This window comes from Melanaphis sacchari, unplaced genomic scaffold (genome assembly GCF_002803265.2).
Source record: "Melanaphis sacchari strain LSU unplaced genomic scaffold, SCAv2.0 Contig11_pilon_pilon, whole genome shotgun sequence".
Lineage (NCBI taxonomy): Eukaryota > Metazoa > Arthropoda > Insecta > Hemiptera > Aphididae > Melanaphis > Melanaphis sacchari.
In genome coordinates, this window is record NW_020270469.1 from 2,486,997 (window position 1) to 2,511,363 (window position 24,367).

At 28.4% G+C, this 24,367-nt stretch overlaps 2 protein-coding genes across 2 annotated transcripts in view; both read left to right on the forward strand.

Annotated features, from left to right (window-relative positions):
• The window catches only part of LOC112604426 (stress response protein NST1-like), a 29,890-nt gene extending 19,664 nt beyond the window's left edge, over nt 1-10,226 (forward strand). The window contains 8 exon segments of the mRNA XM_025353468.1: nt 3,690-4,479; nt 4,547-4,987; nt 5,064-5,505; nt 5,597-5,809; nt 6,290-6,456; nt 7,341-7,433; nt 7,499-7,672; nt 9,588-10,226. Of these exon segments, the coding sequence (XP_025209253.1) occupies nt 3,690-4,479; nt 4,547-4,987; nt 5,064-5,505; nt 5,597-5,809; nt 6,290-6,456; nt 7,341-7,433; nt 7,499-7,672; nt 9,588-9,629 (2,362 nt within the window). The 3' untranslated portion in view covers nt 9,630-10,226.
• A 58-nt stretch (nt 10,227-10,284) lies between these two features.
• The window catches only part of LOC112604272 (protein PTHB1), a 33,942-nt gene continuing 19,859 nt past the window's right edge, over nt 10,285-24,367 (forward strand). Inside the window, exons 1-2 of the mRNA XM_025353237.1 lie at nt 10,285-10,628; nt 22,931-23,319. Of these exons, the coding sequence (XP_025209022.1) occupies nt 23,060-23,319 (260 nt within the window). The 5' untranslated portion in view covers nt 10,285-10,628; nt 22,931-23,059. The remainder of the gene's footprint in view (nt 10,629-22,930; nt 23,320-24,367) is intronic.

Here is a 24,367-nt window from a genome sequence, read left to right on the forward strand (position 1 = left end):
TACATTATTATCGAGCTGGATTTAACGATTAGTATTATTTGTAATTAACCACAGTTATACCTATAGTGGTGACTGGTGAGTGGTCCCTAACCTACAGCAACGCCATGTACTGTCGTGAGCCATTAAGAATATAGAATTTTAGCTGTGTATATAAGTAATAAATGATTCAAGCCTAAAAAAAAAATGATTGCGTTTTTAATATTTGTCCCGAAGATATATAAAATTAAACATTAACTAAAATTACAGTTTACTATCCAATATAATATTACATAACATGATAATAAATAAAGAGCAAAGTAAACTTTACAGATTATTTTTGTTCAGAAGAATTCTATCTTTTTGTAGTAAATTTATTTATCATAGTCTACAGAATTTCCTTTCGCGTCGTAGTTTGAGACGCATACCTAATAAGAATAGCGAGGTATGCACGCTTTTTATATTATAAAACAATCGAAAAAAAGCGGTGTAGAGTGCGACGTTTAACGATTAATTAATACAATTATTATTGTTGTTATTTCATATTACGCAGGTGAGCAGATACGTGTTAAGAGCCACAACGAGGGATGCCGACGACAGCATAAAAATAACCATTATGTGACACTTTTCATTTTGTTTTCGTCTTCAAAACGAAAAACAATTTATTTCTCGACAATATATATTACTATAGAAGTCTAAGTGTCTTGCCACGCCACGATGTTATAATATACGCGGAATGGTCGCGAATACTATTGCGCAATAACAATAAATAATATTTTTGAAAGAAGGGAGACGGTAAAATCGACAGGAAATCCTGCCCCGGGGATGCCGTTGCAGTGGGGTAATATATTGTACTGCTGGCGAGACTTCTGGGCTGTATTCTAAAAATATATTAAACACTCGTGTACGGGTAATAATATTATCTGCTGTAGAGAGATTATTCGTTCCGTCGTTCGCCGATCGTCGACGTCGTTCGATGTATTATTATCGGGTGTCGCCCGAAAAGGATAAATTTAATGAAATAACGCGCAACTGTAGTAATCGGTATCTACTCTCATATTATTATGTAAATCGCTGAATACAATATTATACACGACTAAAAAAAAAAAAAAATACTAAAAAACCTAACCGAATACGTTTTTTCGGTAGACCTCCGCCGACTGGCTATCACCTCTGCCACCACCGTGCACCAACATACCCGCTAAATATTATAATATACCACCAACGTGGCCCCGTCGACGACATCTCCGTGGCATGTGGTGTGCGCGCCTATGCGGTATTTACGCGTATGCAATATGTGTTTTAATAATATGCGCAGTGCAGCAGGTCTCGCTCAAGGTCAAGCGGACCGCTCCGCCTATTCGGTGGTTGCGGCGGCGTCGGCGTCGCCGTCGTCGGGTAAAAATGTTTTTGCGCGTCTGCCTTGCCTCGGACGGCGACGGTCCCGGCAAGGCGGCAACGTCCTTGCTTTGCCCTTCGTCGCAACCGCACGCGCGCACACACGCGGCGCGTCGTCCGACCGAACGGCATTTTGCTGAAAATCGCGTCTGGTGGCTGCCGTGAACGATGCGCACGAAATAATTAACAACACAATGTTCCACACGCGTTGCGCGTGCTATCGGGTTCGACTCCGCCGCAACGCTCTCATAACATCACGCCGGCAGTGGCGACTCCAAACCTCGATATGGTCTACCGTGGTTACGGTGTGGGACTACGGGATTATTCTCTGTAAAGACGTGGGAGAAAAACGTTTTCCTTCGAATAGTTCGAACGAACTCGACCCGACGCTGCGCTCATTCGTCACGTTTGTACTCGGGTTGGGTATACTCTGCGTTTGATTTTTTTCCCGTCGTTACCCACACAGGACTCGCAGTCCGCAGAGTCCTTTCGGCTAACACTGCGAACGCGAGGGTGTGGGAGTTCGGCCGACGAGCCCCTCCCAAAAACGGATTTTTTACCTATCTCATAGACATCCGTATCCGTGTGGGCCGACAAGAACGTTGTACACGTCGACATAACGACGACAACGCGGACATCGTCTGGCGGCCGATTTACCGCGGCGGAATGAGAACCGGCAAAGGCCTCGACCCATATAAATAGGCGTAATATTGTATTGTTATTATCGTTATTAAGTCCGCCGTGAAAAACTGTCGCGATTCCGCCGGCACGGTAATATGGGCCCGCGACGTTTGCAAGCCTGTTGCCGCGCGCGCGGTATCCGTTTCGCTCGGCCGTCCGTCCGTCCGTCCGTCCACCGACGATCGTTTCGCTCTCTCAGTCACACCGGCACGGCCGCCGTCTCGCTCGCTCCGCCGACCGTCTATCACGTTCTCTCGCGCGCGCGCACGAGCGTTCGTCTTGTGTCTCTCTCGGTGGTCGCGGCCGTCCGTCACCTCCTCTCGCACAACGATAGCCTTGAACCGCCGCCACCGCTGCGCGCCGTCCCTACGGTTTCGTTTGCTGTGTGCGCGATTCCTTCGGACCAATCGGATCGTTCGTGTCGTCGTGTCCGCTCCCGCTTAGGGTGCCGTTTCCGCCGTCGTTACAATTTATTTACGCGATTTTTTTTTTTTTAACAATTTTTTTTTTTTATTTGCTTTGATTGATTTTCGATCGGTGTTTTTACCGTCGTCGCGTCCAAAATTGCGCGTCTCTAGTGTGTCCCGTCTCTTTAACAGTTATCTACCCACGTCGCTCGCCTTACCATGTGTCGGGAATTCTGATAACCGTGTGTGTCGTGCGCGTGTGGTACGTATGTTAACACATTTTTGGTGTTATTGTTATTGTTATTGTTAATCAATAATCATTATTATTACTATTAATTATTATTATTATTATTATTATGTCGTTTGAGCTTGTGTCGTTTTTATTTTCGCGCGCCTGTGGCCGTGACGACTGCAGCCGCTGTCGTTGCTGCAACGGCGACGACGGCGTCTAAGTAGGACAAACCGCGCGCGCACTCCGCCGCCGCCGAGGTAAACGAACTGTGCGAGTCGAATGGGAAACTGGACCGCAGTGATGAATTCATTACGCTCTCGCCGTGTGCGTGGAGTAGGTACTGTTTCTCGAAAGTGTGACTCGCAGTCGGGCTTTAAAATTTAAATCTTTTTGCCGTTTTCCGTACGTCGCCCGCGTCGTTATAACTCCGCGGTGGAGACCCGCTCGAATGCCTATCGAATTGTCGTCCGGTGCAGAGGAAGAGGGGCCTTTGGTGAAACCAAAAGCGTAGAAGGATTTCGACCCGTCTGTAACTGGTCGTAGACGCCGTCCTGCTTCAGTTTATTCGTCGTTTTGTTTTAATTGACTTGCAGCCGGTACATTAGCTAAAATATTATGCTTCTCAGTCTACCCTGCCTGGTTACATAGGTACTTCTTGATTCTTACTCACTGTTTGAATTGACTACTTGTATTCGATTTGTGTATGTACTCGATACAGTCACTAAGCCGTTGGCTTGTTATAATATGTTAGATAAGAAAATATATAAGCAACGATTAGGTACACAATTTGCATAATGTAATATGTAATTGATCACTGATTAATATACTGCATACCATTTGTTGTCATTGTATGATTGAGATATGGTACTAAAGATCATTTTATCTTAAAATTAAAATTTTATTTCATGGTTAAAAAATCTATTGTAATGATAACCAATATTGTTTTTTTAGTTGCGTACAAAGGCATTTTAATGATAAATTTAATTTTTTTTCAGCTATTTCATAGAAGACGAGATGCAAATTAGCCGCATGCCGATCCCGGCAGATGATTGTGCAAACAGCGAAATGTCTGTTGACACAAGTCCCTCAGATACAAAGACCGATGATTTGGAAACCATGACAAAAGTTAATGGTGATAGTCACAAAAAGTTAAATGGAACTATTGTAGACAATTCTATAGAAGCTGAAGAAGCTTCCCAAGATGTAATTAAGAAAGATGAAGAAGACAATAAAGATGAAGATGATGAAGAAGAAAAATTAGAAAAAACAAACGATAAAAAAGAAAAAGATCCAGAAAACAAGACTGAACCTTCATCCAAAAGTACTGATAAAATTGTGAAAAATGGGACGTCTGAAGAAGAAAAATCCATAGAAACTACTAATGACGAAACTTCTACAACTAAAAATGATAGTCCTAAAATAAAACAAGTAGACAAAGATGAAGAAGTTAAACTTATGGAAATTGATGATACTGAAGATCAAACTAATGAAGATGTAGTTATTAAGAAAGAAACTTCAGAAGTTGATGAACCAGAAGCTACTAAAGATACAGAAACTCAAGAAATAGAAAAGACTATTAATGGAAAAAGAAGTCACAAGGACGAAATTATTACAACTAGTAATGCAGTATTGAAAAATAGTGAAGAAGAAACAAATCCAGTGAATGGAGAAGTTAAACTTGGTGAAGATGAAAAACCCTTTAAATCTGAAAAAGTCATTCGTAAAGTTCTTGAAGAAGAGGATATCTCTAGTGAAATTAGTACAGATACACTTTCACCTAAACAAGTATTAGTTAAATATAAATTTCATTAAGTTTATATACAGTTTTTCTTATTTATTGTATCATTTTCAGATAGATGAACCAATTGCACGTAAGAGGTCTGCTGCTAGTCACGATGAACTTAGTGTTGTGAGTGGAGCAAGTAGCGATAATGATTTACCTAAAATTAAAAAGTTACGATCTGATGAAGACACACCATTATTAAAAGATGATACACGAGAACGATTGATAAAAAATATTGTACAGTCAAGTGGTAAAAATGAAGTTGAATTAAATAAAAATGTAGAGAAAATACAGAATGAAATTAAAGTAATTACGGAAATAGCACAGACAAAACGTGACGAGTTGGTGACCCTTATCAGGTTACAAAAACTCAAAGAGGAAATTATTGAACGATTAATGATTAAACTAAAAGAACTTGATGCTATTAAAACAGATAACAGCAAAGACTGGAATTTGCCAGAAATGTTTCAAATTAATTTAAGTCAGCCTGAACATATACTAAGTGAAAAGGTATTTATTTTAATATAATTTTATTTATTTTATCTCATTATTAAATTATTATTGTCTAATTTATTTTTTTAAACAGAATATCATAGATATTATTGACAACCGTGGTGATAATCAACTTGAAAAATCTGCAATAAATAACTATGATCAGAGTATTTATACTTCTTCAACACCTAATACTAGTATCACACCAGTTGCTTCATCATCTAATGCTCAATCCAACGATTGGATATTATCAGAAAGGGTGAATCGCACCAATCGTGTTCAAAGACCAATACTGCCTAAGCCTTCTACAGCTAACAATCATAAAGAAGGTCGTCAAGGTCCTATATTAGATGTTAAGCTGATTATTGCTGATCATCGATCAAAGAATCCTGAAACAGCTGTTACTAAAAGAGGCCGTCGAAAAGTGACAGCCAATGATTTTTCAGTACCCACATCTTCAGCTCCATTACGTTATCCAAATCCTATGGGTTTTGGTAATCCACTTCATCATACTAATGATGGAAATTTTAAAACTAGTAAGTTGTATAATAGGTTAATTACCTTACCTATTTAATAATTACATTTTATCAAAATTTGAATATTTAAAAAATATTATGTTTTGTTCAGCTATCACGAACACCCATGGAGTTCCAAACAATGTTATGGAACATGGGTCTGAACATAATCGTTTTAAAGATGTTCCTGCTTTTCCAGAAGTTACACTGCATCCAGTCTTGCAGCCAATGCAGCAACAGCAACAACAACAACAACAACAACAACAGCAACAACAACAACAAATACAAATACAACAACAACCACAGCCAACTTCTCTTTTACATGGTAATTTTAATCATTAAGATAAATTAAATAAGAAATACTCCAAATTTTTATTTGAGATTGCAATTTTTGTCCTGTCATAGTATTGATAGCAAAAAAATAAGTCATAATATTTAAATATAAATATAATTTAAATAAATTTCAATTGCAGGTACGCCATGAGCCGTATGATAATTAATTATATAAGCACATTTTAAGCATTTAACTTTCTTTTTTTTTTTAATTTGAATCATGAGATTTTGTAAGAATTAATTTTAAAAAATATTTTATTATTGATCCGTAATAAGCTGAATAAAAAATAGCTTAATTTTATGTTATAAATATGTACTTATATATATATATTTATTAAGAATATAAAAATGAGTAAATAATTGAAAATTATTTACTAACTAGAAAGACCGTTCATTATCGATAATTTGGTGTTCTGTGCCTATTTATTGATTTGATGTATTTTTGGTGATAACTATTACTTTTATATTATAGGAATTTTAACTAAAGGTGCTGGTACACACCATTTGCCACTTAGTATGTCACATCCTCCAACCAATTATTCACCTACATTAGCAAGACTTTTAACTGCACCAGAACGTTGCAAGCAAAGCAGAGGAAAACGTCAAGCACCTGCAGCTACTGTTGTGTCTTCCAATGCGGTAAATACTAATTAAATTATTCAAGTGAAATTTTTACTTACAATAGCATATTTTTTTTTTTTCAATTATACCTATTAATTATTTAAAAGGTCTGTGTTTAATTTTTATGTAGTAGGATTAAAAAAAGCATTTTTATAAAATTTAAAATTACTATAATATACAAACAATGTAATTTAAAAATCACAGAATAGGTTATAAATATCGGATTTTAGGAAATACACATTTGTGATTGAAGTATGTTATGATACAAAATTTAATAATAATGATAAATCGTAGAAACATAATATTCTCAAATCAAAACTAAATGAGATTAAACTAACATACTGACTTTTGTTTTGTTTACAAAACAGTTTTTCTTAATTATGACCTTGATCAGATTTTTACAAAGGTATTCTATACAAATTTTGGAGTTTACCTTTATATGAAAGTTAATATAGTTTAAAAACTGATAAAAAAACAAAATACATCCTTTACCTAATTTTATGCAATATCAAATAAAGACCTATTAATTCCAGAAACATACAGATGTCCAATTATGAATATTATTAAACATTTATATAAACTAAATATTAGGCCTAGTGGCCTAATCATAACCTAACCTCTGTCAATGTATTCCGTAACAAAATAATAATAGCATCAGGTGAAAACAAAGAAGATTAAAACAATCAAATATGACTAGCACTGAATTTTCATTGAAGCATTTTATACATACTATGTTAAAATCAAATTTAATAAAAATAGTAAAAAAAAATATTTATATATATATATATATATAAATATGTTGGTTGAAATTCTGCTATTACTTATTGTTATTGTAATTTAGAGAATAAATTGTATATACATTTAAATAAATAAATGTTGATAAATGTTTTATATTTTATTAGCAATCTCGTAATGAAATAACTATTACTCCAGTTCAGAGTACATCAATGTCTTCTACTTATCAACAAAAACCAAGTTGTTCATCAAATATACCAGTAAGATTGACTTGCTCTAAAATATTAACAATAGTGTTAATTTTGTTTTGTTTTTTTGTTTTTAGCCTGCTCAAGTAGATGATGAAGACGCATCTGATAGACTGGTTATTGATGAAGGACAAGATATGAATGCAAACTCTCCATCTAGTGCTCCACAGTGTCAAGGTTGTATGCAAAAACCAGCACAATTTGTCTGTGCTGGATGTGGCAATCAATGGTACTGCAGCAAAGACTGCCAAGTACGTTATATTAAATTATGCTATATGATTTTTGTTATTTAAATAATATTAATTTACAAAAATGTTAGTAAAATGTTAATTATTATTATTATTTATTTATTTATTTTTTTTTTTTAAACAAATTTACATTATTTCATTTTGATTTAAATGTTTTGTTAATATATTGGTAAAAATAAAATATCCTATGTGTAATTACAAGTAACAAACTATAAAAAGTAATTATTTTACTTTTTTGTTACTTAACCTTTGACCATGTGCTTTGGGTAGTTAATAATTTCAGGCCAGTGTATTGCTGTAATATCAGCATCATTGTAAAAGATATTGTTTAATAATTTTATTTGCCTTAATATAGTTGTTTAATGTTAGTTTAGTGTTTCCAATTTTAATTTTTATTAGTGTTGCTGCTATGGTTAATTATTTCAGGTGAAATCTGAATTCAGTAATTATTTTTTCCCTCCTACATATAGTTTTGTTCTTAGTTTTTCCTTGTATTGTTTTGTGATGTATTATGAACATACTTGATTACAATTAACTAACTATATTTAGAAAAGTACACAAAATCATTAAATTATATTTTTTATGTAATTATAAGAGAACATTCAGACATTTGTATAATTTTTTAAATTTAAATAATGCATTAAAAATGTTTAAATTTTTAATAATGTCATATTTAATAATGAAATAATTTTTATGAAATGTTATGAAAATATACATTGATATTCATAGATGCAAACACTTATCCTCACACGTTATCAAAGGTTAAGATAAAATGTAATTTGTTGCATAATTCTTTTTTTATTATTTAAAGTTACCTTGTTAAAATAAAATTTTTTCATGGAAAAAACAAATAATAATATTAATTATTATTTTTAATTAATCCTTTCTGTAAAAGAAATCTAAAAAACTAAAATGCTCAAACGTGTCATTCTTTTATTACTTAATAAATACTTCCTGTTACATGAATAGTTTTTTAACAAAGATACACAATGAATCTTTTGGATTAATCTAAAAAATAATAATAATTTATAGACTAAAAATAAAAAAAAATAAATTATTTGAATTTTTTTAATATAGTTTGTGTTATTGAAACTAAAATTTATTTAGAGATATAAAATTATATTAGTTTATAAAGATTACTAATGAAAAACACGCATGTAAAAACACAGAAATTGATTAATCGCCGAATTTAAACATATTTAAAAGTTGATAAGTTATAATATTTTATTGAGCTATTGAGGACCTTTATAATTTAAATAAATATATTCTTGTATGATTTTATAATATTTATATAGCTTATGTGATATAATAATTAAAATTTAAATAAATTATTAAACTGAAAGAATATGAATAGTAATATTTATTTTAAATTATTTTTATTTGTTTTTTTTTTTTTAATGAAATGTGTAAAAATAAAATGTAAATACGTTTTTTTTTTTAATTTCAGGCAATGAATTGCAATTTATTTCTAACTTAGCAGGCATTTTATGTTTAAAATCATTTTTCTTAGAATAAAATTTAATTTTACATACTATTAACATTAAGTTTATACCTAGTACGCTTCTTAAAAAAAATTGGTTAGACATAGACTTAGGAAGAAGAACTCGGGAATGCTTCTCAATTTTTGGTGATTTTAGTTCTCCCTCAACATTTTTCCCACTTTAACCACTGTGGACAGGTAATAGCTATATAACTATTAACATTAAACAGATATTGAATCATTAAATAAAATATATTTTTATCTACTAAGTAAATAGAATACAATTAAATGACTATATTAAAGAAACTGGTTATTCATGTATTAATTTGTAAAATAAAAAATATCTAATACATATTTTAAATTTTATTTTGAGTTTTATTGTAATAAAAATCAAATTTTACTTAATAAAATTTAAATGTAAATTTATTTTGTTTACAGATTGATGCTTGGGATGATCATTCAGAAGTCTGTAGCGGTTAAATTCATTTTTTAAACGTGACATTTGTGCCAAAAAGATCTCTTAAAGATTAGTTCTAAACAATTTGAAATCGGTAGCTGGCTACCAAAATTGTTTTAGTAGTTGACTTTGGTCTTAAGTAAAGACGTTTGGTGTGAATCTAAGTCAATTTACTATGTTTACATATGAATGTTTAATATGTGTGTAAACGTTTAACAATTATGCACATAAAATTAATCTTTATTAGGAACTGACAAATTGTTATATACCTATTTATATGTATTTGTATATATTATTTTTATTTTTTTTTATAAATTATATTATATAAGTCTTAATAATTTCCTAATTCCACCAGTAGCTTAATTGTATATGCGTATTAGAATCATAGAGTCTTATTTTGAATACGTAAAATACTGTTGGGTCAATGACTGTTAATTAAATCACCCACTGTATGCTTGTTGTTAAATTGATACAAGTACAAGTTAATGTATATTGGAGACAAATTTATAGAGACTCATGATTTTTATTTTGAATCTACTCATGAACTTGTGAACCTGCTTAAAATATAAAAACAATTTAAATTATTTTTACAAACCATTAAGGTTTCTATTACTTGTTATAATATTATATTGTAAATTGATTGATTAGTTGTTAGGATTTGTTTGTTTGTTTATTATTTATATATTTTTTTCTTTTTATTTATTCAGTCTTCTGAATTTGTAATATTATTTAAATTTAAAACCCTAATATCACATTCAATACATGAATAAATCATGTATTGATATACAGTTGTATGCATACATTATGGTGTTAAATATTATAACAAATTAATTCAAAGAATGGAATATAAAATAATATTTTATTGAAACATATTAAGAATTAAGTATTTTTCCCTATTGTTGTCATTATTTGTTGCCTAGTAACGTTTTGTACAGAAGTTTGATATGTACCATGCCTGTTATTTAGTATGTGCTACTGTGCAAGTGTTGGCAGTCAAATAATTGTATATCAATTTGTGTGAGGTAAGTGTTACTAAATAAAAATTATATCTTAAATTTGAATAATTGTTTTTTTTTTTTTTTAAATAAATGGCGTTTATTGGAAATTTACAATCTGTACATTACATTATACAATAAGTAAATATGATATGGCAAAATAAATAATATAAAGAGAATAAAGGCTTTGAGTAACGTGTAGGAAGACTCGCAGTCGAGTCACCTTTTACAATGAAATAAAATTTATATGAGTACTATAAATGAGTTTTACAGGTCAAATAATTGTTATACATTCTTAATGATGTGCCAATTATTAATAATAATATGGTGTTAACAAACTGCATTTAAAAAATATTTTAGTTGATTAGGTATTTGTATAGATATATTCTGTTAAGTTTTGGCTTTAACTGTTTGAGGTTATTTGATAATAATGAAGATGATTGGTGTTATTTGTAAAAATATTTACTGTATTTTAAATACAATTAAGATAAAACAAAAGTTTTTTGTTTCATAACTGAATATTTCAATGGCAAAGATTAATTACCTATATGTATTACATAATTAGAAATTAAGTAGATTGTGAGTGGGGATTAATATTTTAGAATGAATACTGCTAGATATAGAGTTCAAACAATCCTTCATCTCGATTTATAGTTGACATTTACAGCCCTAATAGCTAAAACAAAGTATGATATAGAACAAAAATAGTATCTATTCACTTTTATACTCATTAAACTAACTTTAAGAATTACTTTGTAAAAAAACTATTCAACATAATCAGTTTTCTTATTAACTTATTAATTTTTTGAGATAAATTTTTTGTTCTAGTAAATATAAATAAAAATAAGTTGAACTAAAATCAGATTTATAAAATTTAATAGGCAATTTATTATATTTTTAACTAGTCTGCAATAACTAATTGCATAACTTATTTTATTTTATTTTTAATACAGAAAAACAAATAAATATTAATAATTTAGTTGAAATGAACGTATAATTAGGTAGGTAACCTACCGAAAATACAACTTGAATGAAATAAACAGGAATAATAAAGGTTGCCTTTTTTATGAAATAAGTACTTTTTTTTTCTTTTTTTTTTTTTAAATATATATAAGATGTTCCTAGCCATGGCTATCTACATCTAATGATATTATAATGGTGCATTTTTAACAATAACAATATTGAAATAAATTACAATGGATAGTATAACAGATATAATAATAACAAATTGTATAGCTTGATATTGATACTACAAGTAGAAACAGCTACTGTATAATGTGGAACTGTTACACTAGAAGATCATGTGGACGTCCACATTTTAATCTACGTTGAGGCGGATGTACGTGGAGTTGATAGTGAAGTGAGCCAGAGGAGTTGAGCAGTGAGGTACCTAGGTATGGAAGTTTTTTGATGATATTTTAATATGGTCTGTGATTTCCTGGATTTGAAGGTCTTTGTGTAGGTTTACGTTCCTTATGAACCAAGGTGCGTTGGCAATAATACGTAGCACTTTATTTTGAAAAATTAGAATTTTATTGATGTGAGTGGAGAAATAGGTACTTAGTTATTTATTATTTAATAAAAATAAAAGTTACACTATTAGTATAACTACGTTTAAATAAACTTTTAACTTAAATAATAATTGAATTTGTTATTATTACATCCTAATAGATCCATTAAATTTAATGAAATAAACGATATAGATACTTATTTACGTTTTTTCTGCTATAAGTTATAACTCGTACACAAATTACAGTGAAAATTATGCAGCAATTAAGATTAAAATTATGTGTGAATATCAACTTAATAATTAGGAATAAAAATGTCAAACTTAAACAATCCTAGAATAATTATTTTTAAGTTACAAGTCAAAAAACTGTATATCGAGTGTATTTTGTAGTTTTTTGGTTAAATTGCTATAACTTGGTAAATTTTGGACTTAGAAAGTTAGTTTAACTACCAAAATTCATTAAAAAAATAAGCAAAAAATAATTAATAATTAAAATAGGTGGTTACCATTTAAAAAAAAATAAAGTTGTACTGCGCATGCACATGTCTAATTAAGTTAAAAATACTCAAAGGCCATAAAAATGTGTAATTTTATGTCGTAATAACAACATACCAAAACACAGAATTCAAATCACAGGAATCTACGCAAATTTATTGAGTGTTCTCAGTTAACATTTACACACTGTACCTATATTTTATAATTTTTATGAAGTTGGTTATCTGTCAATAATTTTATCTTAATGATTTGTATATCATATACAGTATACACATAGGTAATTGCGTGTTTTGTACGCTGGCCGTCATCTTTGACATAATTATTGTTTATAGGTAGTATCTACATGATGGATAATGGATAGACTTTAGTGTTAGGTACCTAAATCTAATCTTCGGTGTAAAATTAGAGTCGAAACATTTCTTAGATTTCACAATAGCTAACAAAGTCCGCCTGGGTAGAGTAAAATTATTGAAACTATAGTCAAAATTATAGATACCTACTATGTCCATTCTTAAAGAAAAAGCAGTATTACAAATTAAATAGGTATCCTTCTCTTATACTCTTTTCCGCGTATCTACGATGTTTCAAATAAGGGAATAATAATATTGTTTCCCATTAGCAGTCAGATTATTTATCGTAGGTATGCGTATCAGTATCATATATGTCAATTAAATTTACATTTTACAAGAAAGTTATCATTATACAATTAATATCATCAATGATAAAATGGGTTACCTACTACAAAATTAGGTAAATCAAACAATCTATATCACAGTCGGTGAAATCCTAATAACCATGGCTATTATAGAATTGAAATAACATTTTATAGGTATTTTATCAAATAATTAGATAGCCAACACCTTTTAATACAAAATATGTACAATATTATATTGCGTCAAACGTATTTTTAAGAGGATGTCAGTGCACCATTTGTTTTCTCTCTTTGACCTACGTGTACCTAACATTGAAAAATCGCATTTATGCATTAATATTTTTTGATGATATTGAGTAAAATCACCTATAACAAAAATGATAGAGAATGATATTTTTAAGGGTATAACATACCGATTTATTTAAATAGGTATTGTCTCAAATCAATTTTAAACATAATTTAAATTTATAATTTTTTTTTATTTCGAAAATTGAATACTAAGTCAAATAATAATAATAAAATATAAAACCGATATGTTGAACACTTAAAAATATTATCCTCTATAATTTTTGAAATATGTATTTTTTATTCTATGATAACTCGAAAACATCAAAAAAACGATTCTGCGTTAATGCGTTTTGTTATGTTACGCGTTAGATAGAGAGAGAAAACAAAAAGTGCGCGACATCCTCTTAGGTGTTCGATCAGACGATCTAGGACAAATGGACGCGGCCGTTTGAACGCAAAGTCATTTAGACTCAGCCGTTTGAGCGCCAGTACATTTGGACGCGAGGACAAAATTAATGATTATAATTAATATTATAGTTTTATCACGATATTAGGATTTATCCTTCGTTATCGAAATCGACGTTATCGTTTAGGCACGAAGTCGTTTAGACCAATATTGATTAATTTGTTTTATTATTATAAATATTTAAATAAAATGTGTGCTTATAAACTATGTTTTATGATAATTCTATTATAATATACGTATATTTATATTTTATTGTCATTGGTATAAATAAAAATAAAGAATTAAATAATTTTAATTTTGTTCTCGCCTCCAAATATACTAGCGCCCAAACGGCAGCGTCTAAATGACTTGGCGTCCAAATACTCCAAATAGCTGCGTCTTAACGGCCGTGTCCATTTGTCCTTGTTCGTCGATCAGACTTGCCTTTTGACGGAAACTGATGAAAATAAATAGGTACCATCGAAACGCAATCGGCTGAACAATGCTTTTTATTGTTTAATCATTTATTCTTATATATTCGTTTTGTTGCCGAAAACAGACATTCTAGAATTTACCTAAGTCTACCTCTGGGGGGAGGAGGAGATTAAATATCGTTTTCTTCCTCCCTGACTTTTTGAATCCATTCTTTAAATACCTATTTAGTAGAAACGTCAGGATTAAAAGTATTTAATTTAATGAATACCTATCCTATGATTTAAAAAATATAGTACATTAAATTTAAGAATGTTTCGAGTTTGTACAATAGAATGTTCATGGAGTCTTGTGACGTTCCTTTGAGATGGTTCAATTTTTTTAATATTGTAGATCGATTTATTTTAAATTAAATTGTAATTAAAACTTATTTTTTAATAAAATCAAAAAAAAATGAAATAAAAAAAAAATCATAGATATGGAAATTTATTGGAGATCAGAAAAACGAACTTTCTGAACAGACAAATTTAATATTAATGTTACATTTGGTTTATTCATCACTTGTTATATTTTTCAAAAATATATTTTAATATTAGAAAAATGATTTAAAGCTCTAGATGTAATGTTAAGTTTAAGGTCTCAAAATTTAAATTGGCAAAATTATTGTTTTTTTGGAATTAGTGTAACTGCATAGCTACCCAATTTTACTATAAGGGAAAATGTATAACATTTAAGCCTGAGTTAGCATCACTCACTTCTCTCGACAATCCAACTAGACGCTTCAAAAGGAAATGGTTCCGCGATTCAATTATTTAAGGATTATAAACTTATAATTTTACGAGGTGTCACAAATTATGTGATTCCCTTCCCGTGTGTATAAACTCATTTTACAGTATTTTAATTATAAATATTACATATTGTAAAAAATACAAATTGTATACAGATTGTAATTTCTAGAAAATAAAACCATTTAATAAAAAAAAATAATATATTTAAGCCTGATACTAGGTGATCTTAGATCTTAATACTTAATACAAACGAGTACTATAGAATAGGTACCTCGAAAATAGGTTTGATTATGAAAAATCTTTATCTCAATTGTTTTTGTGTTAGAAACTAAATTAATTAACTAAAACAGATAATTTACTTAAGTTGAGAAAATCAATTAAAGTTAATTTTTATAGAGATTATTAATATGTAAAAATGATTTCACTTTTTTTTAATAGGTGTTAGATACTATTAATATTAGTTTTTACATTTTTACTTCAGCTAATTATTTTTAATTTTTAGTAGGTATGTATTTACTTAAAATTTAGCTAGAAAATTAACACTCGATTTATTATTAATATACTCATTTTAAAATGTAAATACCTGCTAATAAAATTCATGTTGAAAATTTCAGTTGTTAATAAATTTTTAATCAATAATATAACTAGCCCAAAAGTCTTGGAGGGGAGGGATAGTGAAACAACACCATATATTATCCTAAAAAGTAATACGATGGAGCTCCATCCACCTCACATTATTATTTTCTTATATAAAGCAATACTTATTGGTTATATTTTTAAGCAATTAAAATATGGAAAGAATAATATGACCTGGTATTAATACACGGAGCAAGTAATGAAACGAGACTACTTTGGTACATGAATATATTATAGTAGACCGATTAGACCGAAGGTTTATGTTACTATAATTATTATTATAAATTTAAAATGCATTTGTAAATTATTATCATGACATAATTACACCAATATGGTATTATGGTTATGTGGTAGAACTCCACACGTGATAATACAGAATGAATATAAGATGAAACACATATGTATAAGTATAACCGTCTAAAACATTATATTTATAAATATATATTATTATAGTAAAGTATAAATACTACGTATAATGGAGTGAACATTTATTTGCACTATAATTATTGAATATAAAATATATGTTAAAAATTCATCTCCCGTTAATAAATAAATTTATATTTATTGGTAGGTAGATATTAAACCTATATATTAAAATACTAAATTAAATATTATTATACATTTTTTTAAAATTATAATTATTCATATTTCAATACTTAACTATTTATATTTTAAAAGTTCATAAAGGAAGTTCTAGAAAAAATTCTATAGTGAGTTTTTTTATTATTATCACTATACAAAATATATAATATAATTTATAATAAGAATAACTCGAAGCTTAACTTGAAAACGTAAATAGTTGTATTTGAGTATTTAATAGTCAAATTAGTTTCTGGATCAGAAATTGATGTACATGTATATGACGTTTAAGGGTATGTAAAGGATTATATTGAAAAAAAATAACTTCATAAATATAAGAAGTAGAGCACTGCTGGGTCCGGTCTCTTCGGTCTTTGTGGTTTAAAATTTAATGTGGTCCGGTCCAGTCCGTCTTCAATTTAAAATCGATCTATATGGTCCGGTCTAGTGAGTAGTGACTAGTGATATTAATAATATATATTATTTATATTACATGGAAAATTAAAAACATAATAATATTAGTTGGTATGTTATTATATTTTAGATTAAAAGTTTTGGAACACTAAAATAGTTCGTCACGTATCTAAATTGTCTTTTTGTTGACATAATATTCACCCAATATTATTGATCTATAAAAATAACGTGAAGTAATGAAATTAGGCGCATTGTATTATTATTATTAATATTATTTATTTCTAAATTTATACACTATAATAAGTTATAAAAATATGGTTTCTATAAATATTTTGAAAATTTTACATTATACATCAAATTGTCGTGAATGTCAGTCGTCATGAAAAAAACTATCTTTTAAATCGTTAATAATCACCTTTTGGTAAGTGATTAATTTAAATCAAACATTCACAATCATTAAAATAATCATTGCAATGTAAAACAATAGCAAATGTTTTGATAAGTAGGAACTAGTATCAAATTATAATACTATTAAACAGGGCTTGTAAGTTCATATATTCGCATGTTTTTTCTGTTACCTACATTAAAAAACAAACCTAACCGGGCTTCGTTTTTATTTGTTCAGTCCGGTCTAGTCCTGGTCTTTGTTAAAATGTATTAGTCTGGTCCGGTACACGGACCGTGCAGAACTCTAAAAAAAAGTGACTAGAAACTTAAATGAAATTTTGAAGTACGATTGAATTTTTTTCTTGAAACTATTAATGTAACAGTACTTTTTTATGTTTAAATGTATTTTCATAATTATATATAAAATTTTACATGCGAACATTTAGAATTTTCAGTTTTTAAATAGTATATTAAAACTATAAATAGAAAAGAAAACATTTATTATATTTATGTAAATGGTTATATAAAGATGGAGTATTTTGTTTAAAAATTATACTTTACAAAAATATGAATAAATTTAATAATATAATCAAAAATTATATGAAAATGTAAAACTATGAACATTAATAATATTATTATGCGAATAATAATACAAAGACGATTAATATTTGATAAGTTGGCGTGCATCAAAACTTTGTAATAAATTGTTAAGAGGATGCTGTACTGCTCTCACTCGATTTTTAAAGTGTTTGGTATGGTATCACGCCAAAATATCATGGTAAAATTATAGTGGTAGAAACGACGCAGTAAATATTATCGTACGTTGACATTATCGCATTTTATTTGTTGAGGATACACGAACCGGAAAACCATGTCGTAGATCCTATATAGAATAGCCTCTTTATTTTCAATGGGTGTTTGGAATTGTTGTTCAATGATTGAACACGACATTCCACGAACAAATAATTTTGTTGAAAGTTGGCATAATTGTTTCAATTCTGTGCTATAAGTTCTATTCATCCTTCAATATGGACATTTATAAATGCTCTGTAAAAAGAAGGAAGTTTAAGCCGTTTTAAAATCGTACAATATACTGCAAGATTTTAGACATCTAATAAAAGCAAATAGGTAGGTTAGGTATCTACAGAGAATCTACCCATAAAATAAAAACAATTATCTACATGAAGCCATCAAAAAAGTTCAATTGACAACTATTTACGTGGAATTTCTCATCATTTTCACTAACAACTTCAAATTTTTATTTCTATTATAATATTATTGTACTCGTATTATTTTAAAGTTAAACCTATTTAAAATTCATAATTTTTAATTTTTTAAATAACAGAGGTATTATTATTAATGCGAAATTTTTGTTCTCGTGATATTATTTCCACTTTAATATTACTGCAATGTTTTTGTAGCGATAATTTAACATCAATCCGTTTAGTATGAACATTTTTGATGAAAAATCGAGAAGAATTATAATTAAATAGTAAATATTATGTTTAAAATATATTAATTAGAGTGTACTGTTTTTAGTTGTTGCGTAATTAGGAGATTATATTTTAAAAAATGGTTTCGTACAAAAATAGACCATTTAGCTACCAATAAGCTACAGTTAACCTAAGTTATGAAACCAAATGTTACTTCATTAGGTAGACAATGCATATTTCTGTGTTGCAATATTTTTATTTATACGTTTTTGGTTAATGCTTATCTAGAATCATATTGTTTTGTAGTGTGATTGATTTGCACACGTGTGTTACCGCGATGTGGCACAATGCATAATAAATAATAGTACAATGACGCGAGTTTTTACCAATGTAGGCAAGTACTTGAAGTACTATTAATGTAATGTTTTATTTTAGCATTGATATATGCAGTTATTAATCGAATTTTTCTGTTCATTTAGGTACCTACTAATAAATACGCATTAATTAATCGACCGGTTCATCAAAAATTCTTTTTCATTATACTATTATACAGATAATAATTATTATTAATATTACAAGTTATCGCATCTGTGTTCATGTTCCTATAAACACTTTAATGCGTCTAAATTAGAGTGCGACTAATGGTACATAGTGGGTATATAGTCTATATATCTTATAATAAATAGTATTTAGTATAACAGCAGTATACGTTAAGTCGTTAATAGTTTACAGCTCACAGGATCATCCGAACGACGATTGCGACGACTCATCTTAATGAGTCAGATCTAGGTTGGGTGTATATTTTTATTTTATATGAAATATATATATATATATATATAGTGTATGATATAATTACACAGTTAGCAATTTTATTTTATATGCATGATTATCAGGGGCGAATTTAAGGCACTGCGAACTATGCAGCCGCATAGGGTGGCGAATTTTTAAAGGGCGGCTTTTTATACGCAGCAAAATTGTATTCAATATTTATTTTGTTCTCGTACAGAAAAATACTTAATTTTTTTTTTGAATTTCAAAATAAATAATTAATATTAAAAATACTTATATAACCAAATAATTATTTAATAAATTAATTAATATTTTTTTTCTTTTAATAAGAATAAAGAAAAAATATTATATTTGAATCAAAACGTTTCTTATTGAACTTTAGTTAAATGAAAAAATAATTGCATAATACATAGAAAATGTTATTATGTCAGGAAATTTTGTTGTACAGAGGTTTTTTTTTTTAAATAATGGCGGAAAATTGTTAAATCTACCCTTGATGATTATAAATATTATAAATTATTATATGATATTTTAATCATGGTGATATTACAGTTTATTTATACTGTGCGCTATGAGCTAAAGTCTATATTGTTATGATTTAAAATAGGTTTTCTAATCAATCACAAAATAAATAAAAAATAAACCGTAATATTGAATCATACTTACTTATTGGGTAAATAATTCGATAAAATCTATTCTAATTTTATTATTCTATTGTATTAGGCGATTGAAGTGTTTATAATAATATAATAATACCACACGAGTGTCGGAATATTCAATGTGTACCTGCATACCATATACAATATATTGTATTTGTATTCATAATATGTACATGAATAATTAGTACATGTCATTGATTTTATTTGTTATATTATATACTTTCAGATTTTAGTATTATTAAACAATTATAAAATTATTATGATGATGATGTTTTGACAGGTTTGTGTCTAACGTATTTTGTATAATATTTAAATTTAAACTGAATATTATTAAAAGCATATTATTGTTATAATGATTTGCACGTGTTAGGTTAGACTAGGTATAGCTGCTTGGCCTAAATGTGTGTACGTAATTTTAAGGAAAAAGAAGGTCGTAATTACGTTGAAAACCGAGAGATTAAGCAGTAGTGTTTTTACATTAACAGCTGTTGTTCTATTAACATGCGAGAGCGTATGACAATTTAACAAATATTAATTTCTTTCATTATACATGCAACTTTTATTTTAATCTATATGACTTAATATATGAGCTAATGAAGGCATTATATAGTACATATATGAAGACACGCCAATTCATATATCTTCATTTACTTTCTACATGTATGATTGTATACTAAACTAAAATATCACAACTTTTAGGTGATGAATGATATAAGATTTTGAAAATTGTAAATTCAGTCTATTGTAGACTGAATTAGTATAATGGTTTATGATAATTTTATTTATATTTATTATGGAATATTTTGTATAGTTATAGACATTTATTTCCAGCTATTTATACTGTTTGTCAAAAGAAATAACAAGGTATTATAAATTGTATATTATATAATGTATAAAGTTGTCGCCACTATTAAACAGTGCTTTCAATACGTATGAATAAGTTATCATTTAATACTATATAAGCTTTAAACAGTTACGTTCTAGCAGTATTATTTTAGCTGATCCGTTCTGAGAAATTGTTAACATAAATACTATTTAGAACCTTTAATATCTTAATAAAATACATACTAAATTGTTATTCCACTAATAACCAGTATATTACTCTGAAATATTTAGAATTAATGGTAGTTAATTCAATAATAATTATTGAGTGAAGTGAGGAGTTATTTATATTTTTACTGTCATAAAATTAAGACTAAAGATTTATCTGTTTTCAAAATTAATAAATATCTATATTATTTCGATCGTAGTTATTTGAACATTTATTACAATAGATACATTTAAAATCTATGAACTTAAATTTATTATTAACATAAGAATGTCCGTTGGAACTTAAAAGTGTTTAATTTTTACGTTAACTAAATATTTTTGAAAGTTTTGATCATCTTTTAAAACGAACCTGTCAATTTTAAAATGTTTAATTTGTCAATGAATTCAATTACTATGGTGCTTAAAAACGATTTAAAATGAAAAGAAAATACAACGATACAACGTAAGATATACCTGTTATACTCGTTGCCCATCTTAATAGACGGTGTGGCAATTATATTATTAGAGTATTACTGAGAAAATCTTTTCGTTCATATAACATAGTATTATGTTTTTTTCAAAAACAACAAATAAAATCATCACTTATGTAATAATTTTTTTTAAATAATTAAGTTTCAAGTTTCAATCAAATTATCTATAGATAATTAGTATTACTGTGAATTATTTGATTTGTCTCACTCTAATACTGATAATGAGTATCTATTTAAGGAATAAAGTGGGCGCTGGACAGTTATTGAGATTGGGACACTTTCGTCATATAACTATTAACTTTAACGGTCTAGAGAAGTGCTTGTTTATCTCTCCACTCTCCAGTGAACTGTGTCTGTATTCTGTAGTTGTTCTATTTTCGTGATGGTTATTTAATCCTCTGAGAAAATACCATCTACACCCTACGTCAAATAACGTATTTATCTATTACTATTTGAACTATTTCAACTCCACTGATTTACAGTAATATCAGTCATCACGTTTCAATGTAAATTTTGCCCACACGGATGTATTTGTAACTGTATGTAGGTACGTCTAATGAAAATCATAAATTTAAATAATAAACTATTATTATTGGTTTTTTTTCCATTAATTTGTATAAATGATAAGTGACGTCAAAGCGATGGACATTTGGCATGTTATTATTTAATAAATTAGTTTAAAACTTAAATAGTATAATATATTATTATCTAGATTCTAGGAAAGTATTTTAAAAAACCTTAAAACTAAAAATGATTTAAAATAATACGTTTTTGGTAATATTAATTACTTATATGTTTGTATTACAGCTAACATAAAACTAAAGTATATAAATTTAAATAAATAATATTATAATTGTATTATGTATAAAAAAGTATTTAAAAACAAAATATATAATTTATTTTTTGAATATTTACCCAAGTAAAAATATAAGAATTAACATAAAAATTATATAATAATAATTGTATGATGCTATTATTAATTGATATACCTATAATAATATAATATACTATAAAATAATTATTATAATAAATTATATAAGGACAATTAAAAAATCGAAATTAGTCATGAGACTCGTAACAACCGATACCCAATCGTAAATCTTTTCATAGTTATTGTAGGTAAAAATCAACATTTTTTGTTAAATTTTAAACATTTAATTAGATTTATATTTATTTTTATCTAACGAAAATAATATTAAGATGATTATCGAAGGAAGTCTGAGCATTGGAGGATACTATATTCCGAACAAATAAATAAACTAATAAACGTATTACATATACATATATCATTATTTATTATAGGTGAGAGGAACTTTTGAAATAACTTCTAAGCGTCAATACGAAGAAGGAGAAACGAGTCGACTAAAAAGAATAAGAGCCTATAGAAGTGGTTTAATAGCTTATAATATAATTGTAATCGTCGTTGGACTGATGTCTTTGTTCAAAGTCCGGGACTGTTGGTCGACCGTATGTGGCCGGGGCGAGACTTTTGGATGCGACTCACTGGCAGTGGACGACTTGTTCGGTGCCGGCGAAGATAGTATTATCCTTGGAAGTTTTGACGGTGTCCTCAGGGTCTTTGGTGTGCACTCCGCCCCGCCACCCGATCTGCGGTATTTGCCGTCCGACCTGTTGATCGAAGTGCAAATGGACAGTCCCGTGTTGCAGGTGTGCACTGGTAAATTGATCAGGTCAGAATTTATACCTATGTGTAATATGTTTGAACGCACAAATAAGTATATCGTTAGCTGTATAAAAATAAAATATCACCAAGCACGTATTGAATTTCACTATATCTTTCAAGTATACTATCTAATATTGAACATAGGTCATATTTTTAAATGTTTAAAACGTAAACAAACTTTAATTAATTCTCATCACTTTGATCAAATCGAACATTTTATCATTTTATCAAGAAATATTATTGTTTATTTTAGCGCCATTTATTGTCGTCCGCGGTTTTAATACGTTTTCTATGTTTTACTGGGAAAATGTCGAGTGTTGTTTTCTTAACGTTTACATCATGAAAGTTAGATTCTGATGATATTAAATATTAACTAGGTAAATAAGTAGTAGAACTTACCGTTGAAAACGAGTGGGAAATTGTTTAACTATAAACTTACTCAAATATAATACACTAATTTGTAATTACTTGATTTTAAAGGTTTTAACTATTTGTTCTACATCACTTATATATATATGTGTGTGTTATTGATGTAATAAAATAATTTTGTACAAAAATTCATCAAATGTATTAAAATATGTAGGTTTGTGACACCGGAGAATTATTCATTCAAGAATTTGGATTTATAGAATTTGAATATCTATAAGTAATATAAAAGGTTTTTTTTTTACTGGTCTTATATGGTGGTGGGCCATCATGATAAAAACTTTATACAAATTATAAGTGAACGAGAATGTGGTAGATACATTCGGAATCAGAGTTAGATTTATGATAAAGGTCGTGCTTGATAGTTGTAGTTTTCAATGTAACGAGATTGTATTAGTTGACTGTTGAGTACAAGTGTCAAGGACAACTTATTTTAATTTTCAACATATTTTATACAATTTGATGTATTATTAGTTTTTCAATTTTTTTAAGTGTAATTGAAATTGTTTTATGATATTTAATCATATTTAATTTGTTATGTAATAATTTTTTGATGGTGTCACAATTCATGACAAAAAAAAAAAAAAAAATAATAATAACAAAAACGTTATTCCGCATAATGTTTTGTG